The 26,622-nt window shown below is 48.4% G+C and overlaps 1 protein-coding gene across 1 annotated transcript in view; it reads left to right on the plus strand.

Moving 5' to 3' along the window:
- Nucleotides 1-25,030, plus strand: part of LOC121153498 (core histone macro-H2A.2) — a 33,178-nt gene extending 8,148 nt beyond the window's left edge. Inside the window, exons 2-9 of the mRNA XM_040976081.1 lie at nt 8,812-9,042; nt 13,825-13,931; nt 15,388-15,585; nt 17,414-17,524; nt 18,763-18,862; nt 22,851-22,940; nt 23,120-23,294; nt 24,773-25,030. Of these exons, the coding sequence (XP_040832015.1) occupies nt 8,871-9,042; nt 13,825-13,931; nt 15,388-15,585; nt 17,414-17,524; nt 18,763-18,862; nt 22,851-22,940; nt 23,120-23,294; nt 24,773-24,938 (1,119 nt within the window). The 5' untranslated portion in view covers nt 8,812-8,870 and the 3' untranslated portion in view covers nt 24,939-25,030. The remainder of the gene's footprint in view (nt 1-8,811; nt 9,043-13,824; nt 13,932-15,387; nt 15,586-17,413; nt 17,525-18,762; nt 18,863-22,850; nt 22,941-23,119; nt 23,295-24,772) is intronic.
- The last annotated feature ends 1,592 nt before the right edge of the window (nt 25,031-26,622 follow it).

The following is a 26,622-nucleotide window of genomic DNA, read 5'->3' on the forward strand; positions in this document are numbered from 1 at the left end:
CTATTACATGTGAGAGTGTCTTAGAGAGTAGTTTAAAATATACTTCTACAAATGGTTCATGTCTTTATATTGAATTCCCTTGTGCCCCACCTCGTTTTATTTCATCTCATTTGATTCTCCCAAAGGATCAGTTTAAGCTGACAAAGGGAATATGCCTTCCTGCAATGTCTACTCCACTTTTCATATTTACAACATAAACAATTCTGAAGCACAATACCGCAGACGAGGGAAATATCACATGGGTGAAATCTGAACACATTGAATAAATTCCAGCAATTTCAACACAATACAGGAGTGCATTAGAGGATGAATCTCATGTTCATGAACATTTCAGAAAACTAGAAAAATACACTTCCAGCATTAAAGAGCTGTAAGACCTCTTTTTTCTTGGTGCAACAATCACATCTATTTGAAAGCTGTTGGGTTTCTACACTTCTGAAGGGAATGATCTCCATGCTTGTACCAACTTGGTGAACCCTTGCCTGGGAGACACTGGCCTGTGGTGGTTGTCCCCCGCCCTGAAATGACAGGCTGTACGGCTTGTCAGTGCCTCTCTGCAGATGCTTGCTTGACTGCGGAAGACACAGTCATTTCCAACAGGATTGCAGCTCTCTGAATGGCTCAGGCTGTCAGTGTATCCTGGCCCATGTGAGTTTACAAAAAAATGATAATGCCTAGAAACTGCTTGAGAAAAACCACAGACAGAATGATTCATCTTCATCAGCTCTTTACCCGTGACAAGGAATTTGTTTAAAAGAAAAGAAAATATTGATCTCAAGAGACCAGATATGTTTGTTTTTGATGAAGGCACTTGGTGGGTACAAAAAAATTTCTGTGTCTCCCCAAAACCAGTTCATTCAATTAGAACAAATGCTTAGAATTTTTCCCTCTTTCCTCTCTCCCTTCTGAGGTTATAGTAGAATTTTAAATATTATTTAAGGAAATCACATATGCTAAAGTTGTGCAAATACAGGCATAAAAATTGCATTCAAATTATAGTTTCTGATACAAAATTTTATACCCTTCAATTACCTCAAGATCAGTTCATTTCCAATGACTTACCTGGTGATGAAAGCGATTAATTTTTAACATGACATTATTACTCAATTATGAAATAGTCGAGCAATTTCTGCTTATCAGTATATTCATTTTTAGGTTCATCTACAAGTGAGGCTGTTAAGAGGTTGAATTGAAATAACACTTCCAGTTTCTAGTTCAAAATGATGGACTGAGCGCACACGTGCTTCCTTTCAACTGGCAGATACATCTAGCTGCCTGTGACAATCAGTGTTGTCCTTTATTCTCAAATATGGATGCGTAGCCCAAGAGCACCAGGCATTTAAGCAAAGCCAACATGAAAGAGGAAGATGAAATCAATAATTATAACAGCTGCCTGCAGAAAATAGTTTAAGGAGCAAAGATAACTTTAACACAGTCTAATTAGTTTCAGAAAGATTTGAAGACAGGGTGCATTCAAAAAATAGGATGTTATGGAAAAGGAACAATCAGGACAAGAAGGAGCTCTTAGGGATTGAAAATATGAAATCTAAAATTAGACATTGAAGGAATCTTTAAAAATAGGGAGAAAAAAGAAGAGAGAGAAAGAGAGGCTTGGAGCTGACTCCATAATGTAGTAAGCTAAGCTTTCACCTGGTACCAGTATCCTGCAATGGTGTCAGGTCAAGTCCTGGCTGCTTGACTTCCAGTCCAGCTCCCTGCACAAGACCTGGGAAGACAGTGAAGGGTAACTCAAGTCTTTAGACCCTGTGCCCATGTGGGAGGCCCAGAAACAGCCTCTGACTACCAACCAGCCCTTCTGTGACCATTGCAGCCATTTGGGGAGTGAACTAACAGATGGAAGACCTCTCTGTCTTTCCTTTTCTCTCTGTGTAACTCTGACTTTCAAATAAAACATAAAAATAAATCTTAAAAAAGAAGAAAAAATAAAAAACAAAAGACTTGGAGGAGGAATCTAAGAGATCAACAAACACCTGTTTTACAAACATCACCTAGGGGCAAGTGAAGGGAAGAGTGGGAAAAAATAAGTGCATATGTAATAGGAAAACTTCCCTACATTAAGAAGACCTGAGTCTTCAAATTGAACCTGTTTATAGTCAAATGTCAGGCAGGATGAAGAGGGGAGGGGAGGACCAATGAATTCAAAGTGTTATAGCAAAATCATTTTGATGCTAAAAATTATACACCCCGACGAATGATAATCCAGAATCAATCAAGACGGTTCTGTTGGGAGCAGCATTGTGATGTGAAGGATTCAGCTGCTGCCTGCAACACCTCCATCCCATGTGCTGAGGCCCGCATGCCCATGGAAGAGACACGGATGAAGCTCTCGAATCCTACTACAGCCTGGCCTGGCCCTACAGGGGAGCTCTGGGCCATTTGAGGAATTAAACCAGCAGATGAAAGAGCTCTATCTCCCCCTTTCTCTGTAACTCTACCATTCTTTCTGTCTGTCTTTCTCTTTTGATTTATTTATTTTTATTGGAAAGGCAGATTTACAGACAAGAGAGACAGAGAATAATATATTCCATCTGCTGATTCACTCCCCACAGGGTCACAATAGCCAGAGCTAAGCCAATCCAAAGCCAGGAACTTCTTCAGGGCTCCCACACAGGTGCAGGGCCCCAAGGCTTTGGACCATCCTCTAATGCTTTCCCAGGCCACAGGGAGCCAAATGGGGAGTGGAGCAGCTGGGACACAAACTGGTGCCCATATAGCATCCCGTTGCTGGCAAGGGGATGATTAGCCAATTGAGCCTTCACACTGGGCCCTATAACTCTACCTTTCAAAAGACAATTTCATTTTTTGTTATGTGCCTGAAGAGTTATGGGATGTGGATATGACTAAACTAAGCGTAAACCAAGAAACGACCATGAGATTGAGCAGGAGCAGGAGGCAGGTTGCAGGATGACTCTGGGAAGAACCACTCCTGCCCAGACTGTAGCTGGAGGTCAGGGGGTTCAGGAACGGTGTCCCCTGGGAGATCGCAACCCCCATGGAGAACAGCAGAACAGAGGCTGAGTGATTTGGAAGATTTAGTAAAGGTTCATTTTAGTTTGTTCAACAAGAACAACAACCACCAAAAAAAAGTGCAGTTGCTCCTCATTTATCTGAATTCCATATCTGCTCATTTTCCTACTGGCTACAATTCATTTGTAACCCCCAAATCAATATCCGGGGACTTTGGGTGGTCCCTCAAAGGCATGCACAGAGCATCAAACCACATGCGTTGCCTCACGTGCACAGTTCAAACACACAGTGAACTAGGCATGCTCTCCCTGCTTGCTTCAGCCCTCCCCCTACGCTCTTTACAATCGTTGCCATGCTGTATGTTTTGTTATGTCTTTGTTGGCGCTTGCTGTTTAAAGTGGCTCACCAACACCATGAGGTGCTGCCTGATGCTCTCACATGCAAGGATGAGGGACAACATATGGAGAAAGCACAGGTGTTGGATAAATGCCCTTCAGGCATGCGTATGGTCCTGCTGGCCGTGAGTTTGGTGTTAGGTGGACCAACCATGTATACCCAGTAAGATATCTTGCAACAGAAACATCCTCAGGACACGACTGTGTACTGATCAGGTGATGAATCAGGTGATCACAGAGGCTGTGTCCCTGTATGTGCTCATTCTGCGTTCTGGCTGCTTCGCAGACCCCAGCAACCACATACAACAAGAACCAATCATGGATTGGCACTGCAGGCCCGGTCCCGCTCAGGCAGCCCGCTTGGGCCCAACCCCTCTCAGACACCATTGGGCCCAACCCCTCTCAGACACCATTGGGTGCAGCCCAGAGGCATGCTCATGGGGACCACGGAGTGCTGGCTTACAGGGGGCTTGGAGGATGACATCGGCGGGGGCATGCAAGGACCTGGGTGCTCACGTGCATACAGGCAGAACAAGCCTGGGGATTTCCTCACATTCTCAAAATATTCCTGAAGACAAAAAGTTCTAATGATGGAGCAAAACGTAAAGTGCTATGAGCTGAGACAATTAAAAGTATGGGTGGTAAAAGCAGGGGTGCGAAGCCAGGGGCAAAGGATTGGGGTGAAATCTACACACTCATTTTCATCCTATGTGATGGTGCCATGAATGATGTTGCCCAAATTGGAGGAGGCAGGAATAAAGACTATCATGTTATTTAAAGTTTCTGAGGCAATCGGAGGGAGGAATAAAAGTGAAGCTTTAACTGTCACCAGTGAGAAAAGGAAGGAGCAGCGAAGTTCTCTTCCTCCCGTCCTTCTAGACAGGCAAGACGGAACAAGACCTCCTCACCTAAAAGGAACAAGGGTCTTGCGGAGGTTCATACCCGGGGGTCTGGAGCAGTCAGGCTCAGCACGTGAGCTCGCCTCTGGAAATGGCCCTGGGGGTGGAAGGAGGGGCATAGGAGATGACCACCTTCACTTGACCCCTTCCTTGACTCTGTGCAAGTACTTAACAGTATAATCATCTCAGATGTTTAAAAGAATCTCAACTCTTCTTTTCCTGGCTTCAAGGAGACCTTGAGCAGGATATAGTCTGTGTTTGCACTTACAGAGGCGTGTTCTGATGTACATCCCCAAACCTGGTCAGTTCACAGTCCCTGTTTGTTTCAGTCATGTGTCCTACGTGTCGTAAGGCCAGAAGAGATGTTCATTGGGTCCTGTTTACTAAAGGTCCGAGCAACTTCATAAGTATGAACTTCATATGTATTTAGTTTGCAGTTTGAAAAACGAATACACGTGAACTGAAAGCAAACAGAATATTTGCATGCCACTCAAGTTATCACACTGAGTTACAGGTAAGATGTGCACACCTGCTGGGACTCAGACACTCCCATTCTCTGTTCCATGTTGATTCGCACCCACTGTTTGCTTTTAATCGCAGCACCTCCCAAAAACCCAGCTTTGCAAAGATGCAGCCTCATCAAGCGGAATGTAGTGAAATCGTTTGGAACCATGAGCCAGCATAGGCTGGGAGTTGGGGTCCAGTAGAAGTCCGGGGACCCCGTATTTGTTGTGAAAGCTTAAACACTTAAAAAGTGGCTGTGCCCCAGGATGCCTTGGTGCCCAGTTTGGGAACCATGACTCTCACATCTCTTTCAAACTTAATTTTGAATTATTATGACCATTATGGTGTGTTTATTTTCCAATACAACACTACTGGAAAATATTTGAGGTCAAGGGCCATGGCTATTCCATAACATGTAAAGTGGCTTCTTGTTCGATAATACCCCATAAAGCTGTCTTTCATTGAGTACATGGTGCCATTGACTGTAAGATGTATACCAATTTCCAGAGATAGTAAAAATTTTTTTTTAAGTGCATCGTAAAACCAGTGAAATACAGTAGTTATTTGGATAGGGTGGTGTGAGTTTATCACCCATGTCTGAGTCACTGCTGTAATTTAATATTTACCCTGTGTTATCTATAAAATCTAACTCGTCAGTGTCTTTATGGGCTTGAAGCCTGATCCTAAGAATAAATCCTAAAACAACAGAGACACAATACACCCTCCTCCGCAGCACGCCTGCCACTGCTGTGCGGCCTGCCCTTGAACTAGCAGCTCTGATTCTCTCTGCCTAGAACTTTCTCCTGTGATGCAGATCTGGGCTTGTTCTAGTTCTCTAAGGGTAGCCTGGAGAAGGAATGAGTGTGAGGGTGCTAAGTGCATCTTCCAGCCATACTTCAAACTTGCAAACAGACATCAGCCCCGCCCCGATCAAACAGGTTAACACGCATACACATTTCAGCATTCAGGGGATGGAAATGTATTTGCTTGTGGAGAGGTTTCTTTTCTCAGAATGTGGATAAGAAACCGGCAAGCTTTTAACCCCTGCCTTCCCAAGACTCCACACTGGCACAGGAAGCTAGAGGCTACAGCGTTCATCTAACGCTAGGTGGAGCCAGCACAGGCTTGGGGCGGGGAGAGAGGGGGCTGCTCTTGGAAAGTAGGGTCTTCTGTCGCGCGTGGGTCCGACAGACAGCGCTTCCCTCCCTCTGTGGATACTGTGGGCAGGACAGTATCTTCTGGGGATTACTGGCTGTGATCTGACTCTTGAGGAAGTCAAGTGTCCGGCTGCTTCCAGCCAGTGTGCTGCCTGAAGCGATGGTCCCCAGACACACAGCGTGCTCGCCAGGCCCACTCAAACACACTCCTAGGTTAGTTGTCTTCCCCTGGAGCAGCATCCCTGAGCCCTGGCCAAAGCTCTAACCTGGAGGGGAGTCTGGAAGCCACAGAAGGTCTTGCCATAAAGTCCTTGGGTGATCCCTATACCTGTTTGCCATTTGCATAAAAGTGTGTCTCTACCCGGTCCCCCCTTGGCACAATGCCCTCATGATGTTCTAGGCACCAGTACCCCTCATGTTATTTGCTTTTCTTCCGTTACTCACCCAAATTTCCTATTTTTAGGACAATTTGTGACTCCCTGTGGCTTGTATATTGGAGAAGATCCCAAGCGGCTTTATCCTGACCCCCAGTCGTACCCTGTTTTGGTTGAAGGCAGGTGTGTGTGCCTGCATGTGCTGTGGGTGTGCACCTGGGTATGGGAGGGATGTTCCCACCCCCATGACATTTGTTCTTTGTGCGTCCTTCTCTGGTGGGAGAAGGGTAAGGAGACACTATGACCTTATCCACCCACCACACACCATATCCATCAGCCATGTCCACCTAGTCGTGGGCTTTTCATGCAGTTTCCTTGACAACCAGACTTCTAATCCCCCTCCACCTACCCATCACTGGAAAAAAAAAAAAAGCACATAATTGGCTTAGTGGAGTCACTAATACATCCTTGTGGACCTGCCTAGGCTCTTGACTCTCTAGAACTGATTTTTTAAAGAGACTAAGCTTCTTTTGCAAACCCATTTGGAAGTACATTTCAGGAAAATTAGTGTGATTAAGACCCCAAGGACCTTGAGAATCAATTAGCCACCTTCCCTGCTTTGCAGATGAGGCCTAGGCCAGAGTACGTGATGTGCAACAGGCGGAGCTTGTATAACATGCTACACAGCAGTGGGGCTGCACCCCGGCCTTCTACTCCAGTCCTGGGTGCCGTTTGCTCTGCCAAGGACCACCTCCGTTTTTGAAGAGCAGCACCCCACCAGCAAACATGCAGTGCAGGGACAGGGCCATTCAACATCACAGTGAGTGTCCCCTGTCCCCAGGGGCAGTAGAGACCAACAGCAGACACTCCACACTGGGATGCCTTAGAAAACCTGGGAAATGGAACTAAGACATTTAGAGCATGGCACGATGGCTTAATAGCAAACTCCTCACCTTGCAAGTTCCAACATCCCATGAGGGTGCCAGTTTGTGCCCCAGCTGTTCCACTTCCCTTCCAGCTGCCTGTGTATAGCCTGGGAAAATGGTGGAAGATGGCCCAAGGCCTTGGGACCCTGCACCCACGTGGGAGGCCTGGAAGAAGCTTCTGGCTCCTGGCTTCGGGTCGGCTTAGCTCCAGCTATTATGGCCATTTGAGGAGTGAAACAGTGAATGGAAGATCAATATTTAACAATAGTAATTATCTTTAACTGACAAAGGTTTAAAAAAATAAATCTTTAAAAAGAGAGACAAGTTTAATTTGGGGCAAAACATTTTTTTCAATCTATGCATAGATTTTTTTATATATACTATGAAAAAGACTAGATTTCAACGGTCTCCTTGCACCAACATAAACTTATCTCATAATAGCATTTTTCGCAATTTTTGAAGTCTTTCTATACTTACTGATGGATTAACTCCGAGTAAAGTTACTTGCTTACTACAAGGCGATGTGTCTGGGTGTGAAGTTAAGACAGGGAACAGCCTCAGAAGGCAGAAGCAGAAATGTGGAAATTTAAACACAGTGATGTTATTCTATGCCACCACCAAAAAGGTAACATTCTATCTTTTGTGTCATTTTTTAAAGAGAAATCAAAGTATATGAAGAACTATACTGTTGTAATAAAAGGGGAAATCATTGTGGGGGGGGGTAACAGCCTATGGAACCGTATCATAAAATAACAATAAAATGAAAGAGAGAGAGAGAGATCAAGGTACAGAGACAAGACAGAGAGACGGAGAGAGCACGCCCATCTCCTTGTCACTTCCCAAATACCCACACTGGCCAGGGACCACAGCTGGGAGCCAGGAACACACTCAGGGCTTCCCCATGAGGGGACAGGAAGAATCACTTAAAGATAACTGCTGTCTCTCCCAGCATCAGCCTTAACAGCAAGCTGCTCAGGAACTGGATCCCGAGGTCAAATCCAGGTGCTTCGGTGTGGGAGCTTAGCCGCACCCCCACTCCTGGTTGTACTTGACCTTGATCGATATCCAAGCAGAGATGTAGTGCATCTGAGTCTTTAAAAGCCATGTATGGGCAGGATGTAACAGAACGTCCCACAGTGGCCTCCTTCACCTTGGAGACAGGAATGGTGGGAATGGAGTCTGTGGCTAACTTCATGGTGTTACATCCCTCATCACTCTGGAGCTGTCAGACCCATTAGGAAATGGGGTTCTCACCCTGATGAAGTCAATCTCAGTTTTGTGTCTGTTTCCTGGTAGGCATGCATTTTATGAGTAAGCTCGTCCCTCGTGTTTCTCTTCACATTCTCCATCTTGTCATTACCCATTTCTCTCTTGAGCAACAGCTTCTTTGACCCATCCTCATGGAGTCGAACTGGCTTGCAGTGGAAGGGATGCTTGATGGTGGTTTGCCGGTGCCCCTGGAAGATGCCCAGCTCCCTGTGGTGGCTATCATGTGTGTCACCTCAATACCCTGTGTCCAAGGTGCTTGCCTGCCACCCTGCCTCAACTCTGCTTTTCTTCCTTTTCAGCACTGTGTTCTTACCAGGAGGGCCGCGTGTCAGCAAGCTGAGAGAGAAAGTGAGGCACGATGTCGGGCCGGAGTGGAAAGAAGAAAATGTCCAAGCTGTCCCGTTCAGCCAGGGCGGGAGTCATTTTCCCCGTCGGGAGGCTGATGCGCTACCTGAAGAAAGGGACTTTCAAGTACCGGATTAGCGTGGGAGCACCCGTCTATATGGCCGCCGTCATCGAGTACCTGGCAGGTAAGGCAGCCCCACATGGGCCAGCCCAGCCTGCTGTGGGGATGGTGGCTGTCATCTGGCCTGTGCGGCCAAGACCAAGAGGAGGGCCCAGGAAGGACCTGTGGTCCACTAGCAGATGCATCTCACTATTGGGGGTGAGGGCGTTATATTCATTCTGTAAAGGGGTTCCAACCCCAGCTTACTCCTGGTGTGTGCCTACTGTTCCACAACACCAGTATGCTGCCCTCACTCGCTCTGACCAGCTACTGTGGGCACACAGGTATTTCCATATTTGTCTTTTTTAACTGAAAGAGAAGAGTTTTCCTTTTCCTTTTGTTTTGCATTTGTTTACTTGAGAAGCAGAGAGAAAAGAGAACTCCTACTTGTTGATTCACTCCCCTGGTGTCCACACCAGCCAAGAGCAGGCTGAGCTGAAGCTGGGAGCCAGGAACTCCATCCTGGTCTCCCACATGGGGGCAGAGACTCAGTTACTTGACCCTCATCTACTGCCTCCCAGCACACACTTCAACCGGCAGCGGGAGTCGGGAGCAGGGACTGGGACTTGAACCCAGGGACTCTGATGTGGGAGCAGGTGTCTTACCCACTAGGTTAAACTTGCCTGTCCCCATTTACATATTCAAGTGACTTTCTATCTAGCTTTTTGTTATTCTCTTGTAGTTAAACAGAATCTAGACTTGATGATGTCAGGGATACTTTTCCTGACATGTATATAATAATCTCCCTGATCCAAGCGGCACACTTCCCAGGCTCCTCTGCCCTCCTGCCTGTCTCAGGAGTCATCTCCTGGGCAGATGTTTCGCTCAGCAGTCAGGTTGCCGCTTGGTATGGCACATCCCATACCTGAGTGCCTGTCAGGTCCCAGTTCGGCTGCTTCTGAACCAACTTCCTGTTAACATTGACTATGGGAGGCAGCAGGTGATGGCTCGGGCACATGGATCCCTGCCATCTACATGGGGAACCTGGATGAAGTGCCCAGCTCCTGGCTTTAGCCTGGACCAGCATCAGCTGCTACAGGCATTTTGGGAGTAAGCCAGCAGATCTGTTCTTAAATAAGGTGATAATAAATGACATCTTGCAAGAGCCATCTTCCCCATCTCTATACACTCGTGATTCCAGTCCCTCTCGGTCCTCCTGCACCCTACTTAACATGCCTGTGATGGGTTGATGTGAACTGTAAGAAGGCGAGATGGACAACATGGCCAGTCACCATCCTCCCCCAGGTTGGTTCCAGCATGTAGCAGATCCGGGTCACCTGAAAGAGGTGGAGTCTGTCGTGGGAGCCCCAGGCCTACCCTCCATGTCGTCTCCTTTGCCCCGCTCAGTATGGAGTGGAGAGCCCTGGCTTTCATGTCCAGCATCATCAGCATTTAACTGCTGTGTTTCTTCGGTCTCTTTGAGCTTCAGGCAATTTCAGAGATGGCTCCTTCAGCTTAATAAAGAGAGCCAAAGTCTGGAAAACACAGGGTACATAGCAGTCATTTGTTCTCACCTTCCACTAAGTTGATAAACTCATTCAGGACAAAGTATAAGTGACTAATTCCCATAAGGTAGTATATTTTCAGCTGCATTTGCATTTTAATGAGATAAAGAATTTTAATCCAGAGATAGCCAGCCCCCCCACCCCAAGTGGATTAAGTGTAATGGGTGCTTCTTGTTTGGGTGGCTTTCGAAGAAGATATGTATAGGGATTTGCAGTGTGGAGCCTTCTGCCACACTCCACATGTCATTCTCATTCATGAGATCAATCTTGACAGGTGCCTGCTTTGGAACAGACCTTGAATTTGCAACAGGTAACAGGCAGACTCAGCTGTGCTCCGCAAAGTTGCCCTTGTGAAGCTGAGACTTCCAGGACCTCTGGAGGTGCTGTAGACGTCTGCGGACTTGCCTGGAAGTCTCAATCACTTGGCAAGTAACAATCTTCCTTTGCGATGTGCAGGGAATCCTATGTGTGCAGCAGCGTGAATCCAACTTCCCATTGATTGCCAACGTCAGGATGCTTTAGACCCCGGGATTAATAAAATCACGGAGGAATGAAGCAAACTTTTTTGTTAAGTTTATTTGAAGGATGAGGAAATCACATAAACACTTTCAGGGATGCAGTGGGCAGAAAGGGGAAGTGTGGGAGAGATGTTTCCACTTTCATCTTGTACCCATGGAGAGAGAGAGAGGACACCCCTCCCCACTAAGGCAAACTTTTGTAATTCATGAGAATGTCCCTTGCCACAGTGCCATTTGAGATCACTATTGATAATTAACACTATTTCAGGCTTTAAATGGTGGTGTCCGTGTACCAAGGATGTCGAAACTAAACATTCAGGACACAGGAAGTATGTGCTGTAGATTTTCTGCTGTGTTATTAGCAAGTTTTTATCTTAAAAGAAGGAGGAGGAGGAGGAGAAGAAGAAGAAGAAGAGGAAGATTTACTTATTTAAAAGGCAGAACTACAAAGAAATACAGAGACAGAAATTTTTCATCCACTGACTCAATGGCCAAATACCCACAAGGGCCAGTACTGAGGCAAACCGAAGCCAGGAGCCAGGAGCTTCTTCAAAGTCCCACATGTTAGTGCAGGAGCCCAAGAACTTAGGCCATCCTCTGGTGATTTCCCAGGTCCATTAGCAGGGAGTTGGATTGAAAATGGAGCAGCCAGCACTCGAACTGGCACCCGTTATGCCCAGCATAGTAAGCTAAGCTTCTACCTGTGGCACCAGCATCCACATGGACACCAGTTCATAACCCAGCCACTCCACTTCTTAAACAGCTCCCTGATTATAACCTAGGAATGCAGTAGAGAATGGCCCACGTTCCACGCACATGGGAGACCCCGAAAAAAACCCTGGCTTAGGACCAGCTAAACTGTGGCTGTTGTAGCCATTTGGTAAGTGACTCTTTGTGACTCTGTAGATCTCTGTTTCCATTAAAAATAAATAAGTCTTTTAAAAATAAAAGATTTGCTTATTTTTATCTGAAAGGCAGATCTTGGGACTCCCACGTGGATGCAAGGGCCCAAGGACGTGAGCATTCTTTCATTGCCTTCCCAGGCACATCAGCAGGGACCTGAATGGGAAGCAGAGCAGCCGAGACTCAAACTGGTGCCCACGTGAGTTCCTGGCACCACAGGTAGAGGTTTAACTGACTATACTACAGCGCTGGTACTAATGACTATCATTTGTAAGACAGAAAAAGGAGGGGCAACAACCAGAATGTAGCCAAACACATGACCTATTAAGATATCAACTTCAAGTCCCCTGTCCCCTTGTCCCATCTTGTGTGTTCAGAGCTCTCAAATAGCAGTGTCCCAGTTTTTGATTCAGAAAACATGAGCATGTAGAAACGAATTGTTGGTGAACACAATAGTTGTTGCTTAATCATCTGAGAAGACATGAGAATGAATCTGCAGTGATTTAGCACTTTTCATTATGGAAATGCCGTATAAATATTTAACTCTAATGTTTATTTTATTCTAATTTTTCGTTAATCACATTTGCTTAGTTAATATGGCATACTTATGCCAAGTTTTTATTATTGCCATCGATTTCGTGAATGATGGCAATTTCATGGGCTATTTTATTTGAAATGAGGTTGATTGTAAAGACTCCTACAGAGTTGCCTGTTTATTTTAGTATTTATGCATTGTACTGGCAGATCCCAACACATCCACACACACACACACACTCACACACACTCATACTGCCCCCACCCCCATTATCAGGGAAGCAACACAGAGGAGCAGATTTCCAAGGGAAAGGAATTTTTCTTTAAGGGCTCATTCATACTTTGAAGGCACATAAATTTAATCTAGCAGAACATCCTTCCAAAGTAGAGAGAGCAGGAAAAATAACAAAATGAGACAGAGGAGGAAACGGAAACATGTGTCCAGAGTCTAAACCAATTTTACAGGCTTTTGTGACTTGGACCCAATATGTTGACAGCCTGTGAAACTGCTATAGAGAACATTCATTTTCACCGACGTTTTCATGTTTGCTCATCCAAGCCAGGGCTGTGCTTGTGTCCTGAAGGGCATTTGGGAGCCCCCTGGTCTTGTGGGCATGTTCTTGCTTGGGATATGAGGAACCCGGGGCATCCAGAGGACGATCCAGGGATAGTCTGCAGGAGATTCCAGTGGAATCCCAGTGAGAGCTTTTACCCACATCTCTATTCTCTCCACAGCTGGCCTTGCTCTCTGTAGACTGAACAAGGCAGGGCCTGGGCTAAGATTCTGTATGGTCAGGATTTACTTCTGCTAATGTTGGTTTAAACAAGAGAGCTTACTGCACTCTCATATGAAAAGTCAGACCAGATTGGTAGTGGAATTCAGTTCCCTCCCTCTTACTGCTCTCTTCCACAGCTTCTTCTTGGTCAAAGATGGCTGCCCAAATGCCAGCTTGTTGGGTCCTCCATCCACCAACAGAAAGGGAAGAAGACACAACCCTTCATGGATAATTCTCCCCACACAACTGCCTGCCTTCTATTGGCCAGAATGGAGTCACATGACCACACTTATTAACAAAGGATTATTAACAAGGGACTGTGGGGAATATGGCCTCTGTTCCTGTGGCTGTGGGTTCAGTCAAAAGTGTCAAACCCATCTATTAAGGAAGAGAGAGTATGGACAGCAGGGACAAGAAGACTTTGCTCTAGTATCCCATATCAAATCTGACAACTTTCCAGATCCAAGGGTTAAACTTGTGCATGAATAAATGAGGTCAAACTCAAAGACCACATCTAACGAGCTCCGATTCCACTCTGTGGTTCCCCGCTAACGCTCCCTTGTTGTTTCAGCGGAGATCTTGGAGCTGGCCGGGAACGCAGCAAGGGACAACAAGAAGGCCAGGATAGCACCGAGACACATCCTACTGGCCGTGGCCAATGATGAGGAGCTCAACCAGGTACGGCTGGAGGCTCGAGCTGGCCACGGGATGGGCTTGCCAAGCACAGCACTGCAGGTGGACACGGTTGTCCACCAACCATCCCAGCAATGGTCATGTTCACACCAAGACATTCAGGCTGGACCTGAGCAAAATGCGCACTGCGTCTGCTGTTCAGTTTCAGGCTCTGCCTGTAGGTTCCGTGCACCCTGTAGTCTCCCTCCTTACTCTCACCCATCCCAAACAGTAGTGAAAAAGCTGCTATTGCCAATCTTGCCAATCCATTATAAACCAATGTCAAAAACTGTGTTGGAAATTAATTACTAAAAAAAGAAATCCAATGACATATAAGCTACAAACCCTAAATTTTGTTATCAAATTCAATAGCTATTCAATAACTATTTTCTTTCTAAGTTGCTGTTCTTGTTTTAATTATTCTTTTTTTTTTTTTTAATTTGAAAGCAAGACAAAGATTTTCCATTCACTGGTTCCCTCCACAAATGTCTGCAACACTCAGGGCTGGACTAGCCCTAAGCCAGGATCCAGGATTCCAGTGTGTGTCTCCCCCATGGGAGGCAGGGACCCAGGCACCTGCAGCCTCCCAGGATGTGCAGGAAGCAGGAAGCAATTGGCTGTAGATGTTTCTAGACTTTTACTCACCAGTTCTAAACTCCTGTGTTCACAAACAGGTAACTGACAAAAAACTGACATTTGTGGACAAATGTCATTCTTAGAATGGTGCTGCTCCAAGGCTTGCACGATATACTCATTCAGTCCTACATGGCGATCATTTACAACTAAACATGCACGGACTGGGGTGTGTATGGTTAAGAGTGGGGATTCCTGCCTCACTCTGCTCAGGCCCTGACCTGTGAGCCTGATTCTGTCCAGCTGAGGCCCCCTCCCTATGAAGTTATTCGGACTCTGTTGCGTCTGGAATGCCAGAGCTCTAGGCAACATCCCCAGTTCAACTTGTGTCACAGTTTTATTTTGCTTTGTTTTGTTTTGCTTTCTTTATGAGATTGTGGGGTGCTTCAATTCCTACAAAGAAGCACTCTACAGGCCAAAGCAGGAAGCTAGCTAAATGGCTTGTTTCATCGACAGACCTGCAACAATTCCAGAAGTGGGAGCTGGCTACTCCTCCGCCTTGCTGTGCTGGTGTCCTGTATGGGTGTCTGCTCTAGTCTCGGCTGCTCCACTTCGTCTCCAACTCCCTGCTTATGACCTGGAAAAGCGGTGGAGGATAGCCCAAATCCTTGGGCCCCTGTAACCTTGTGGGAGACTCAGAGGAGACTCCTGGTTTCAATCAGATCAGCTCAGCTTTGGTTGTTGTGGCCATTTGGGGAGTGAACCAGCGGATAGATCGCTCTCTCTCTCTCTCTATCTGTAAATCTGCCCTTCCAATAAATATAAATAAACCTTTTAAAAAAAATTTCCAGAAGCAACACACTCTGAGTTTACTCTATTCTCTCTTCAGCTGCTGAAGGGGGTAACCATTGCCAGTGGAGGGGTCCTGCCCAGAATTCACCCCGAACTGCTGGCCAAAAAGCGAGGGACCAAAGGCAAGTCGGAAACCATCCTCTCCCCACCCCCAGAGAAAAGAGGAAGGAAGGCCTCGTCTGGCAAGAAGGGCGGCAAGAAATCCAAGGCCGCCAAACCACGCACGTCCAAAAAGGTGAGTTTCAGCTGCACACCCACGCCACGCACCCACTGCTGTGCTCCGATGCTTTGCATTCACCACAAAAAATAATTCATGTTACTAACACCGCAGCCCAGGGACTGGCGTTGGGAGGCGAGGTGTGGGGACAGGGATTAAGCCCTAAGAACAGATCCCTCAGAAGCAGGAATAGAGCCAGACCTTCTGCCTCCTGGGGAGCACACTGCTTAGGGGCGCCAGCAAAACTCTGCCAGCACCTGCCTAGGTCTCAGGATGTCCCAGACAGACTTACATCTCTGACACTTTGTCACAGTAGCTGGAACCCACAGAGGAAGAGCAAAGCTTAGCCAGGTGACGATATGGAGAGAGCCAGTGTCATCCCTGCAAGACGCAAGGCCGTGCAGCTTGGGGCAGGGCAGGGAGGGCGGGAGTGTACGTAACAGAGGCAGGGCCTTTGAGATTAGAGCCCAAAGTGCCACTCAACGTCTGAGATTTCCAAACCCAAAGGGTTCACCAGACAAGAGTCTAGAACCCTGCTTCTTGGTTCTCTGGGGAGCTCCATGTTACGTATTTGACAAGCCCTGGTCTCCCTGGTCCGTGTTTAGCTAGAGGACTTCCCGGTGCCTGGGACACTTGCAATGCAGAGAACCACCTGTGGAGTGATACGTTCATCAAGCACCAGTAGTCACACATGGCCATGGGCATTTGAATGAAAAGTCAATGCAGTTACCCATTGAGAAGTCACATTTCAAGGCTTCAGGAGCAGCCAACAGCACAGACAGAATTGCCCTGACTGCACAGACAGCTGCTGTACACACTGTGACATTTTCATTCCCCAGACCTGTGTGGTAACATGAAACATCACGTGAGAGTTCACTCCACTCCCCTGTGCCTCAGGGAAAACCCAGAGGAGATGAGGGAAGAGCATTGCCCTGTCCATAACCTCGCTTTCTCTGCTACTTGTCAGCATAAGCTGCAGGCACCGGGAAGGGCGGGAAGCACGCACCTGCGTCCAGGGCTGTGTGGGTCCGTTTTCTGCTGATCTGTGAGGATAGCTGAGCCTGTGTTTTCTGCAAAGATCAGGTCTGGAGGCTGGGAGGGTCTGCATCAGAGGTCCCCTGGGGTGAGGCCTTCTTGCTGTGTCGGGTGACATGGGCACCGAGTGGCAAGGGAGTATAAACAGAAGTCAGGGCGGGTAGGGGCAACAGCAAGCCCCCTTTTAGAGCAAAGCCATGCCCATGCTCATGGCTTCCCTGGGCTGTCACCTCTTAAAGGTCCTGCCACAGTGGCAGTGATATTTTAGCATAAATTTCCGAGGGAACATTCAACCATTGCAACTCGTGTGCCCCTTTACCAGCCCTCATTTTTAGCAGTAACCTTTTGTTTCCCTCGTGCTGCTGTGCTTTGCTTCCCTGTATCAGGGGACAGTGGGACATAGAGGCAGGCGCTGTGGCCCGGCGCTGAGGTACTGTTTGGGACAGCCACATCTTGTATCTGAGCACTTGAGGTTGCATGCCTGCACTGCTTCTAACCCAGCTCCCTGCTACTGCTCATCCTCGGAGGTAGGAGATGATGGCTCAAATGCTTGGATCCCGGCTACCAATGGAGCAGACCCAGACGGAGTTCCAGGCTTATGGTCTACTCCAGTTACTATGGAAGATTCTCTCTTTCTGTCTTGCATGCTCTCGCTGTCACTCTCACTATACAGATCAAAGAGAAACAGCCAAACAGAATACCTATCTGCCACCTTTCCTGTTTAGGCTCATGACAGCCACACCTGTAAGAGCTAAGCCACGTTGCTTCTTTCTGATGGTTTCTCTTTTGTTCTCCTGATTTCTACCAACAGTCCAAACCAAAGGACAGTGATAAAGAAGGAACTTCAAATTCCACGTCAGAGGATGGGCCCGGGGATGGGTTCACCATCTTGTCCTCTAAGAGCCTCGTCCTGGGACAGAAGGTAATGCGGCGACCGTGATATGCCACAGTGCGACATGGTTATGTAGTTATCGCCTATTGTTTACAAGCAGTTATATCGCCTTCGTCCCTCATCCCTTGCTCCCCTAAGAGGACTTTCATTCTATTCTTGGTTTATGCATTTGTCAGCTGAGGATCTGGGGCAGTGTCTATACTGAAGGGTGAACAAGCAGTAGGCTGGTATTATTCACTGCCCTTGATCAGCCAAAGGGAAGCAGAGGGACTCTTGCTGGTCAGCAGCTGGGATGACATGACTGGCTTTTCTGGGAATTTGTCATGCCTCAGTTATTGCTGTATCTACCCAAAGGGGGAAAAGAATCCATCTCTAACCCTCTCAAACAACCTCTCTGAGAGCCCCATCTTACTGGAACATAATTTATCTGAGAAATAAGCCAAGAATATATGTTTCTGGATATCCCTGCTGTCAGCAATGATCTACTTGCCAGTAACTCAGTCTTCCCACCCTCCCCGGCTGCAGAAAGAAAACTCGGAGGGGTCATACATTTGAACAGTCCTCAGGAACACAACAGCAGCCCAGCCAGACATGCCAAAAATTCATCCCCACAGTGTAAAGACTACAGCTACCCAGGCAACTGGGGCTGTGAGGGCCACACAGCACTAGTCAGTTACTCACCTCTCTGGGTACCGCTATGCCACCCTAACAATGGAGTCGACCTCCATTCAAGCAAAGGGGGGAAGAGCATTTCTCAAGAACAGAGCCTTGGGGAGTTGCTGATGAAAGCAAGTGGGGAGACAAAGGTGGTGCGTGCTCCCCATGGCCCCCTCACGGTCCTGGAATAAGTAGCATTCTCTTACTCCAGGGGTCAGAAGTTCCTGCTTACTTTGGGGGGGGGGGTGGTGACTGAGAATGCCTTACTTCCACTTCATGATGAACATTGGCATTTCCCAAGCTAGTCCTTGCAAGCAAGGTGATCGGCTTCTGAGTGCTGCCCTGCCAGCTAGAGCTCTGGGCCACTGTGGGGTCTCTGCAGGGAACTGAGCAGCTCACATGCAGCAAACCCCAGGCTCATCTCTAGAGATACCTCTTCCAGGAAGAGGATGAGCCCACCCACTCAGAACTCAGGAGAGCCTAGAGAAAAAATTCAGGGGCTGGCAGTGTTGAGACCAGTGCCCTGGTCAACTCAGAGGAAGCGAGTCAGACACCCAGATGTCAATGGAGCTTTGTCTTCTTGCGTCCTCCATCTTTCCTTCCCAATACAGCTGTCCCTGACCCAGAGCGACATCAGCCATATCGGTTCCATGAGAGTGGAGGGCATCGTCCACCCTACCACAGCCGAAATCGACCTCAAGGAAGAGATAGGTAAGGGCCGGGCTCTGCTGGGGGTCCAGGAAAGAGCCCGGCCTTAGGGTGTGTCCCTGGGAGGTTGGTCATTGCCATCTGGGTCTCCTGTGAAACTCCCCTGCCACCAGCCACTGGAGAACACCACTAGAGATAGACTTGCTTTTTAAAATCTGGCACATGTTTTCCGACAGCTTTGTTGACGCATTATATAAAAGCATCTCGTTAGTGCGCAGTCTGACGGATTGTTCTCTAAGGGAACCCCCCGGGCCTGGGTCAAGAGGCAAACCCTTGCTTGCACCCAGGACAGAGCGTCAACTTGCTCCCCTCCAAGGGTACTGTGCCCCGTCTCAGTACCCTTGAAGAACCAGTACTGGCAGGTTCTTTTGTGTTTGAATGAAATCTTCAGCATGGGCTCCCCTCTCCATATCTGTGAAACCCTCTGTGGTGCTGGAGGTGGTTGTGTCGATTCGTTTTCTTTGCTGTGGAGTGTGAGGCTGTGTGAATGGACTCGTTTATTGATCTATTCTGTCACTGATGGTCTTTGAGTAGCTTCCAGTTTGATCTGCCATGAGTAGTGCTGCTGTATTTAAATATATTTTTTTAAAGATTTACTTTTAATTTTTAAAAAAGATTTATTTATTTTTTATTGCAAAGTCAGAAACACAGAGGGGAGGAGAGACAGAGAGGAAGATCTTCCGTCCAGTGATTCACTGGCCAAGTGATCACAACAGCCGGTGCTGTGCCCACCCGAAGCCAGGAGCTCCTCCAGGTCTCCCACGCAGGTGCAGGGTCCCAAGGCTTTGGGCTGTCCTAGACTGCTTTCCCAGTCCACAAGGAGGGAGCTGGATGGGAAGTGGGGCTGCTGGGATTAGAACCGGCGTCCATATGGGATCCCAGCACATTCAAGGCGAGGACTTTAGCCGCTAGGCCACCGTGCTATATATATGTTTTGGTTGAAACTTCACATATATTTTAATATCAAGGATATTATTAGAAAGAAAATGCTGGGCAGCCTGATTAAGATGCCCATATTCCACATCATATTACCTGGGTTTGATTTTTAATCTGCTATTGCAGACCCTGGAGGCAGCAGTGACAAGTAAGTTGGGTCCCTGCCACACCCGACTGGGAGACCTGGATTGGACTGTAGCTTTTGGCCTTACACAGCCCCAGTCCTAGCCATTGCAGGCATTGGATAGTGAAGCAGCGGGTGGGAACTCTTGCTTTCTGTCTCTCATTCTCTCTCAAACACATCGATAATCTTAAAAGGATATGTACATAGAGAAAAATCAGGTTGTCTCTGAGGTTATGCACATGGAGCTGCTCCTACCAGTGCTTCACCACCTGTCGCAGGAGCCATGGGAGGAGCTGTCAGGAGCATTGCCAATGACTGCATTCTGAATGGTTTAACTCCCAAGACCAAAGTGCCTGATCTGTCCACTGGGAGCAAAAACAGAAGTTGGCGCCAGGTTCAGGGCTTGCGTTAGTAAGAAGCAGTGATCTGAAGCAGGTGCTCAGTCTTCCATTGCACCGGAGCCCCAGGCTGTGGAGTTCCGGGTTCCCTGCTGGCATTTAGCCTAGATGAAAACCAGGATGGCCCTCAGGGACACGAGTTACAGAAACACCGAATCTTCTCCCTTCATCTTGGCGGAGAAGGGCTCCCCCTAATGGTCTTCACCTCCCTCTGCCTAGGAGTCCTCACTTAAAGTTGCTCTGCTCTTGCTTCATGCATTTATACAGTATTTGCATTTTATCAGAAAGAAAAGCAATAACCATATTCCTTTTACTTATAAAACCTGCGCCAGTTGGAAGAATAGGAGGAGCCTTGGGATTGGACCAACACTCCAGTTCATATCCCAACTGTGGAGTCAGCCCAGCACCTGGGGGGTCTTGGGAAAGAAAGATGCTGAGAGGCCACCAGACAGTTCAGAGAGCGGGTGCAGGTACACCCGGGTCTGTGTCCTGTCCTCCTCCCTAGCTGTGTGGCCCTGGGCACTTCTCTCCCCTGTGCCTCTCTCAGGGGCACAATGCCCAGCACCCAGCACATGCGAGGCTCGTCACTCTTCACCTGAGACTGTATGCTGGCTCATGACAGCATCAGTACAGTAGCTGAGGACTGCTGCTGTATTGGTAGCAGTCCTGTCTGTCCATCACGACTCTGTTCTCCATCTCTGAGAGTCAAACGAGTCATCCCACGCAGCCAAGGTCCTGGTTGCTCCTCTGCAAACGTGTTGTTACAGAAAAGCCCACACAGAATGTCATGAATCTCATGCACCCTGATGCAGCAGGATCCGTGCCTGGGTGATCTCACTTGCTTCTGTTCTCACCTCCTCCATAGGCATCACCTCATCTCACCTGGGGATGCTGCAGAATGAGCCCTAGGAGATAACAGTTATTTTTAAAGATTATATTTTTAGTTATGACTTGAAAGGTGGACTTACAATGAGAGAGAGGTCCTCCATCCTCTGGTTAACTCTGGCTGCTGGTGACGGCAGGGGCCCAGGCGGGGCTAGGCCAAAGCCAGCAGTGAGGAACTTCTTCCGGGTCTCCCATGGGGATGAAAGCCCAAGGACTTGGACCATCTTTTGCTACTTTCTTAGGCACGTTAGCAGGGAGTTGGAGTGGAAGTGTAGCTTACAGAGCTCGAACTAATGCCTATGTGGAATGCCAACACTTAATGGAGGCTTAATTTTGGCTATGCCATCACACTAGCCCCAGTAATGATTTTTTTTTAAGAGTTATTTATTTTTATTGGAAAGGCAGATTTACAGAGAGGAGGAGAGACAGAGAGGAAGATCTTCCATCCAGTGGTTTACTCCCTAAGTGGCCGCAACGGCTGGAGCTGAGCTAATCCAAAGCCAGGAGCCAGGAGCTCTTCTGGGTCTCCCACAAAGGTGCAGGGTTCCAAGGTTTTGGGCCATCCTCAACTGCTTTCCCAGGCCACAAGCAGGGAGCTGGATGGGAAGCGGGACTGCTGGGATTAGAACCGGTGGCCATATGGGATCCTGGCACATTCAAGGCGAGGACTTTAGGTGCTACACTATTGTGCCAGGCCCTGAGTAATGATTATTTTTAAACCCATAACCATAATCCCATTATCATATCTAAAAAAATTAATAGCAACAAATATCCAGCATTAAATTCCAGCTCCATAAATGTCAATTCATTTTTTTTAACTTTACTTATTTATTTGAAAGGGAAAGTAATAGAAAAAGAGAGAGGGACCCAGCACAGTAGCAGAGTGACAAAAGTCCTTGCCTTTCATCTGCCAGGAACCTACATGGGCACTGGTTCATGTACCGGCAGCCCTGCTTTCCATCTAACTCCCTGCCTGTTGCCTGAAAACAGACATCCCAAAGTCTTGGGACCCCGCACCCATGTGGGAGACCCAGAAGAAGCTCTTGGCTCCTGGCTTTGGATTGGCTCGACTCCAGCCGTTGCGGCCACACAGGGAGTAAATCAGCATATGGAAGCTCTTCCTCTCCATTTATCTGACTTTCCAATAAAAATAAATAAATCTTAAAAAGAAAAAGAAAAGAGAGAGCTCTTCCATTATTTGCTCTCCAAATGGCCACAACAGCCAGGGATGGGCCAGACTAGAGCCAGGAGTCTGGTAACCCAGCAGGGTTAGCAGCGGCTCAAGTACTTGAGCTATCACCCACTGCCTTTCCAGAAGCATTAGCAGGAAGGTGGAATGGAAGTGGAGCAGCCAGGACAGGATCTGGCACACCCATCTGGAATGTCAGCAACATAGACATCAGCTTTACTCGCTGTGCCACAATGCCAGCTCCAATAAACAAATATGCATTTAAATAAGTAAATATATACACAGGAGGATGCTGGGCAGAGGCCCAGAGCCCTGTGCCACAGGGGACTCCTGGCAAGGCAGCCAGTTTCTAAGGATGCCCAGGCCATCCCATCTCTGCCTGCTAATACTATGTCAAGCAGTAGAATAGCATTGGAATTACAGTCCCAATAGTTTGCTATGCATGGTTCTCCTTTGCAGGTAAAGCCTTGGAAAAGGCTGGGGGAAAAGAGTTCTTGGAAACAGTAAAGGAGCTTCGCAAATCCCAGGGCCCTCTGGAAGTGGCTGAAGGTGAGTATGGAGCTAGGCAGCAGTCCCACCTTCTCTCTCTCCAGGGTCACCAGCCCTGCATGACTTCCTTATCCCCCAGGAGCTAACACGTAGTAGACCTCTTGGGTCCAGCCAAGCCCCAGCACAGGGCCACGACTTAAGGCAATAATCTGCAGCATTTCTCTCTCCCTGCATCCCAGCTGCCGTGAGCCAGTCCAGTGGACTCGCAGCCAAGTTTGTCATCCACTGTCACATCCCGCAGTGGGGCTCCGACAAGTGTGAAGAACAGCTAGAAGAGACCATCAAAAACTGCCTGTCAGCCGCCGAGGACAAAAAGCTCAAGTCCGTGGCATTCCCACCTTTCCCCAGTGGCAGGTAAGACTCCTGTCTCCCCGCAGCCTTCTCCTGGGGAGCATCACCCGACCCAGACTCATTCACTCACATCCAAGCCAGAGGTCCTGACCAAGCACTGCCCGCGCAGCTGCATGCTTAGAACAGGGGATGGGACAGGAAAACTCGTTTCCATCCTTCACCACACGTGGAGAAACAGGCTCACCAGTTCAAGGGGCGCAGGTCTCCCATGACCACCTGGATATTAAAGCTCTGGGGAGAAAGGTAGCCTGGATAGTGGGGAGTGGGAGGCAGCAGAGAGAAAGGCAGCCCCCGAGCTCAAATCGTACAGGTCCACCTGCGGCTACGTCTAGGACACATGACTGCAAGACACCACGTCCCAGAACACTGCTGCTCCACCTATGGTCTAGCGACCAGCAGAGGTAGCAAGCAATCTCACTTGCGGAAAGCACAGACTCTCACATAAAGAGAACATGCTCCACCCTTCACCTGCTCACCTGCCCCCATCTCAGGGACCACCACAGCCTAAGTGAAAAGCTCTCCCTGAGGGCTGGCTTAAAAGGGGTCAGGGGAAGGCAAGACTGCAGATGAGTGGGGAGAACCCGCTCTCCTGTGCAGTGTGCCCTCCGGCTCCATGTTCCCAGGCTGGCAACTTCCTGCTTTCATTCATCAGGAGAGGCCCCTCTGTAACTCAGGTAGGTTCCGGAAAGCCTTCACAGGGCCTCACTTCCTGCTGTGAGGAACCTCAGCCAGCACTGCCAGGTATCTGCCACCCCAGCACACATGGCATGAGAAGATCTACCCTGAGGGTCTCAAGGGACCCCAGTGGCCATGTCCCCCAGGCTACTGCCATGACTTAGCACTATCAATAGCTCACTGGCACTGAGACCCTGAGCCAATTCACCCCAGCCCAGCCTAAGCCTACTCAGAGCCATAGCTGCCCATGCAAGCAGAAGAGAACTCCGAGGTGTTTGCAAGAGGGACTATGCAGGCAAGCTTCTTATTCTTGAAGAAATGGCCTGGTTAGCACACACCACCTTATGAGGCAGCCCATGGGCCTCTGCTTACTGGGGAGGGGAGCTAGCAGAGGTGGCGGGAAGAGGGAGCAGGCCCACATATTATAAAGCCCTGCTCAACTCCAGCCAGGTAATACTGACTCAAATACTAACATACCTCAAAAAGTTTCTGGGAAAAAAAAATCTGATAAAAAGAAATATGTTTGGGTACATTAAAAAAATGCTGAGACCTATTCATAATTTGTTCATCACCTGTGAGCTGTTTGAAAATCTCGATTCCAGAATACTGCCTATCTTGGCCACAGTCATTCCATTTCTCCAGCTCAGTGTTGCACCCCAGGGTGGGACCAGCATCCCCCACTTGCCCAAGCCCTGCCCACGGTGGCCCCACTCCCCAACCCTGTGCAGGGAAAACAGGACCAAAAGGAAGCAAGCCGAGAGAAGGGACTAAAATGACATTAACCTTGCTTTTCTGCTTTGGCACAGAAACTGCTTCCCCAAACAGACGGCAGCCCAGGTGACCCTGAAGGCCATCTCGGCTCACTTCGATGACTCGGGCGCTTCCTCGCTCAAGAACGTGTACTTCCTGCTGTTTGACAGCGAGAGCATCGGCATCTACGTGCAGGAGATGGCTAAGCTTGATGCCAAGTAGCCGGGTGGCTGCCAGAGCTGGGCAGTACCAGGAGGCCTGAGGGTGCCAGAGCAGGGGGTTATTTTTTAAAAGGGAGAGGGGAAGGGTGCCGGAAGTGGGGAGGGCAGCTGGAAGGACAGCCAGCAAGCCACATTTTCTATTCTCAGTCCCTAGCTAAGCAGCTCTCCACATGGGCTAGGATCCCTATGTTTTCTTCCTGTTGTTTTAGAACTTTTTAAGAAAAAAAAAATCTCATTTTAGATTTCTAGCATTGACTTTTACACACACTCACATGAAAATGCATCGAGATTCTTGGATCTCCTGCTCCTTCTTGGTTCAAGGGATGAGGGCGTGAAGGTGACCAGGCTGGGAAAGGCTCCTGGCTGGTATCCACCCCCCCACACACCTCCCCATCCACCCGCCACCCTCTGTAACTACTCCCAGAAGGTTTTGCTTCAGGCTTTTTTGGGGGAGGGTTTTGTTTTGTTTTGTTTTGTTTTTTAAAGAAAAAAGAAAAGCAAAGAAAAAAAAAATAAAAGATCCAGTGTCTTTCTTACAACCAATTCTTTTATTGCAACCATTTCCCTCAATGCAGACAACTGTGTTCCTGCAGGTGGATCCTTCCAGAAAGTTCTAAGTGAATACAGCAAGGCCTGTTTCTGTGGGGCTGCAGTGGCACAACTTGCATCTCCCAGGCCACGGCCCTGCATCTGGGAAGGTCAAGGCCGGCAGTGACCATGGGAGATAGACATGGGGTTTGCTCTGGCCTGACGGCCAAATGGAGCAAACCCTGAGCCACAACCCAAGCAAAGGAACAGACTGAGACAACTCCACCCTCTCTCCAAGGCGTGTAGATTCATGCCAGCATCAGAAGTGAGTAGGGAAAGGCAGGGCCAGGAGCCAGGAACCTAATCCATTCAGTAAACTCACCCAACACTCTACAGTTCATCCACATAGATGGGGTGCAAGACAGCCCCTCTGTCTCTCAGAGCAACCCCCACCCCTCCCCACCATGTACAGTTGCCACCTCAGCGTCACTGAAGATGACTCTGAGCCACCTGACCCTGGGACTGGCCAAAAAACTGGTGTCTGTTGGAGTTTTGTCACCCAAGAGGGTAGTGAGAGGCCCCTACTGAACATCCCCAGCTCCCTGAAGGTGAAGCAGGTGAGCTCCCGACCAAAGGCGCCCAACCCCTGCTTGCTGCACCTCCACCTGTTGCTTTGTCTGAACCCACTCTTGGCTAGGTCGGGTTGACCAGAATTCTAACTCTTTCTTATGGCACACTGTCAGGATATGAAAATGCAAATATAGGAGGGTTTGTAGAGATGACAGTTTATAGGGACCAGCCACAAGGCAGGCAGGTTAGATTTGAGTCTCCTAGTCATAGCCAGGCTTCCCAGTCCATCCCCCCAGCACCCATGTCATGGGAGAGGGCTGCGATGTGGGCCAGCCCTGCCTCCCCTCCCACAGCTGTCTCATGCTGCAGGCTCTCCTGCCTGTCTTTACAGACAGGAGGCCAGCCCCCTAGTAGCCTAGCTCTTAGCTCAGCTTTGAGCATCCTGCAGGACCTGCACACACATGTGTGCACACACATCCCAGAGGACTCACCACAGGTCATTGTGCCTTCCCCAGGACCACTCACCCAACACAAAAAAGCCGAGGGCCCAGTACTGCTGCAAGCAGACCTTGGAGACCCAGACAGGA

The sequence above is a fragment of the Ochotona curzoniae genome, unplaced genomic scaffold (assembly GCF_017591425.1).
Source record: "Ochotona curzoniae isolate NIBS_2020 unplaced genomic scaffold, NIBS_Ocur_1.0 contig_2692, whole genome shotgun sequence".
Lineage (NCBI taxonomy): Eukaryota > Metazoa > Chordata > Mammalia > Lagomorpha > Ochotonidae > Ochotona > Ochotona curzoniae.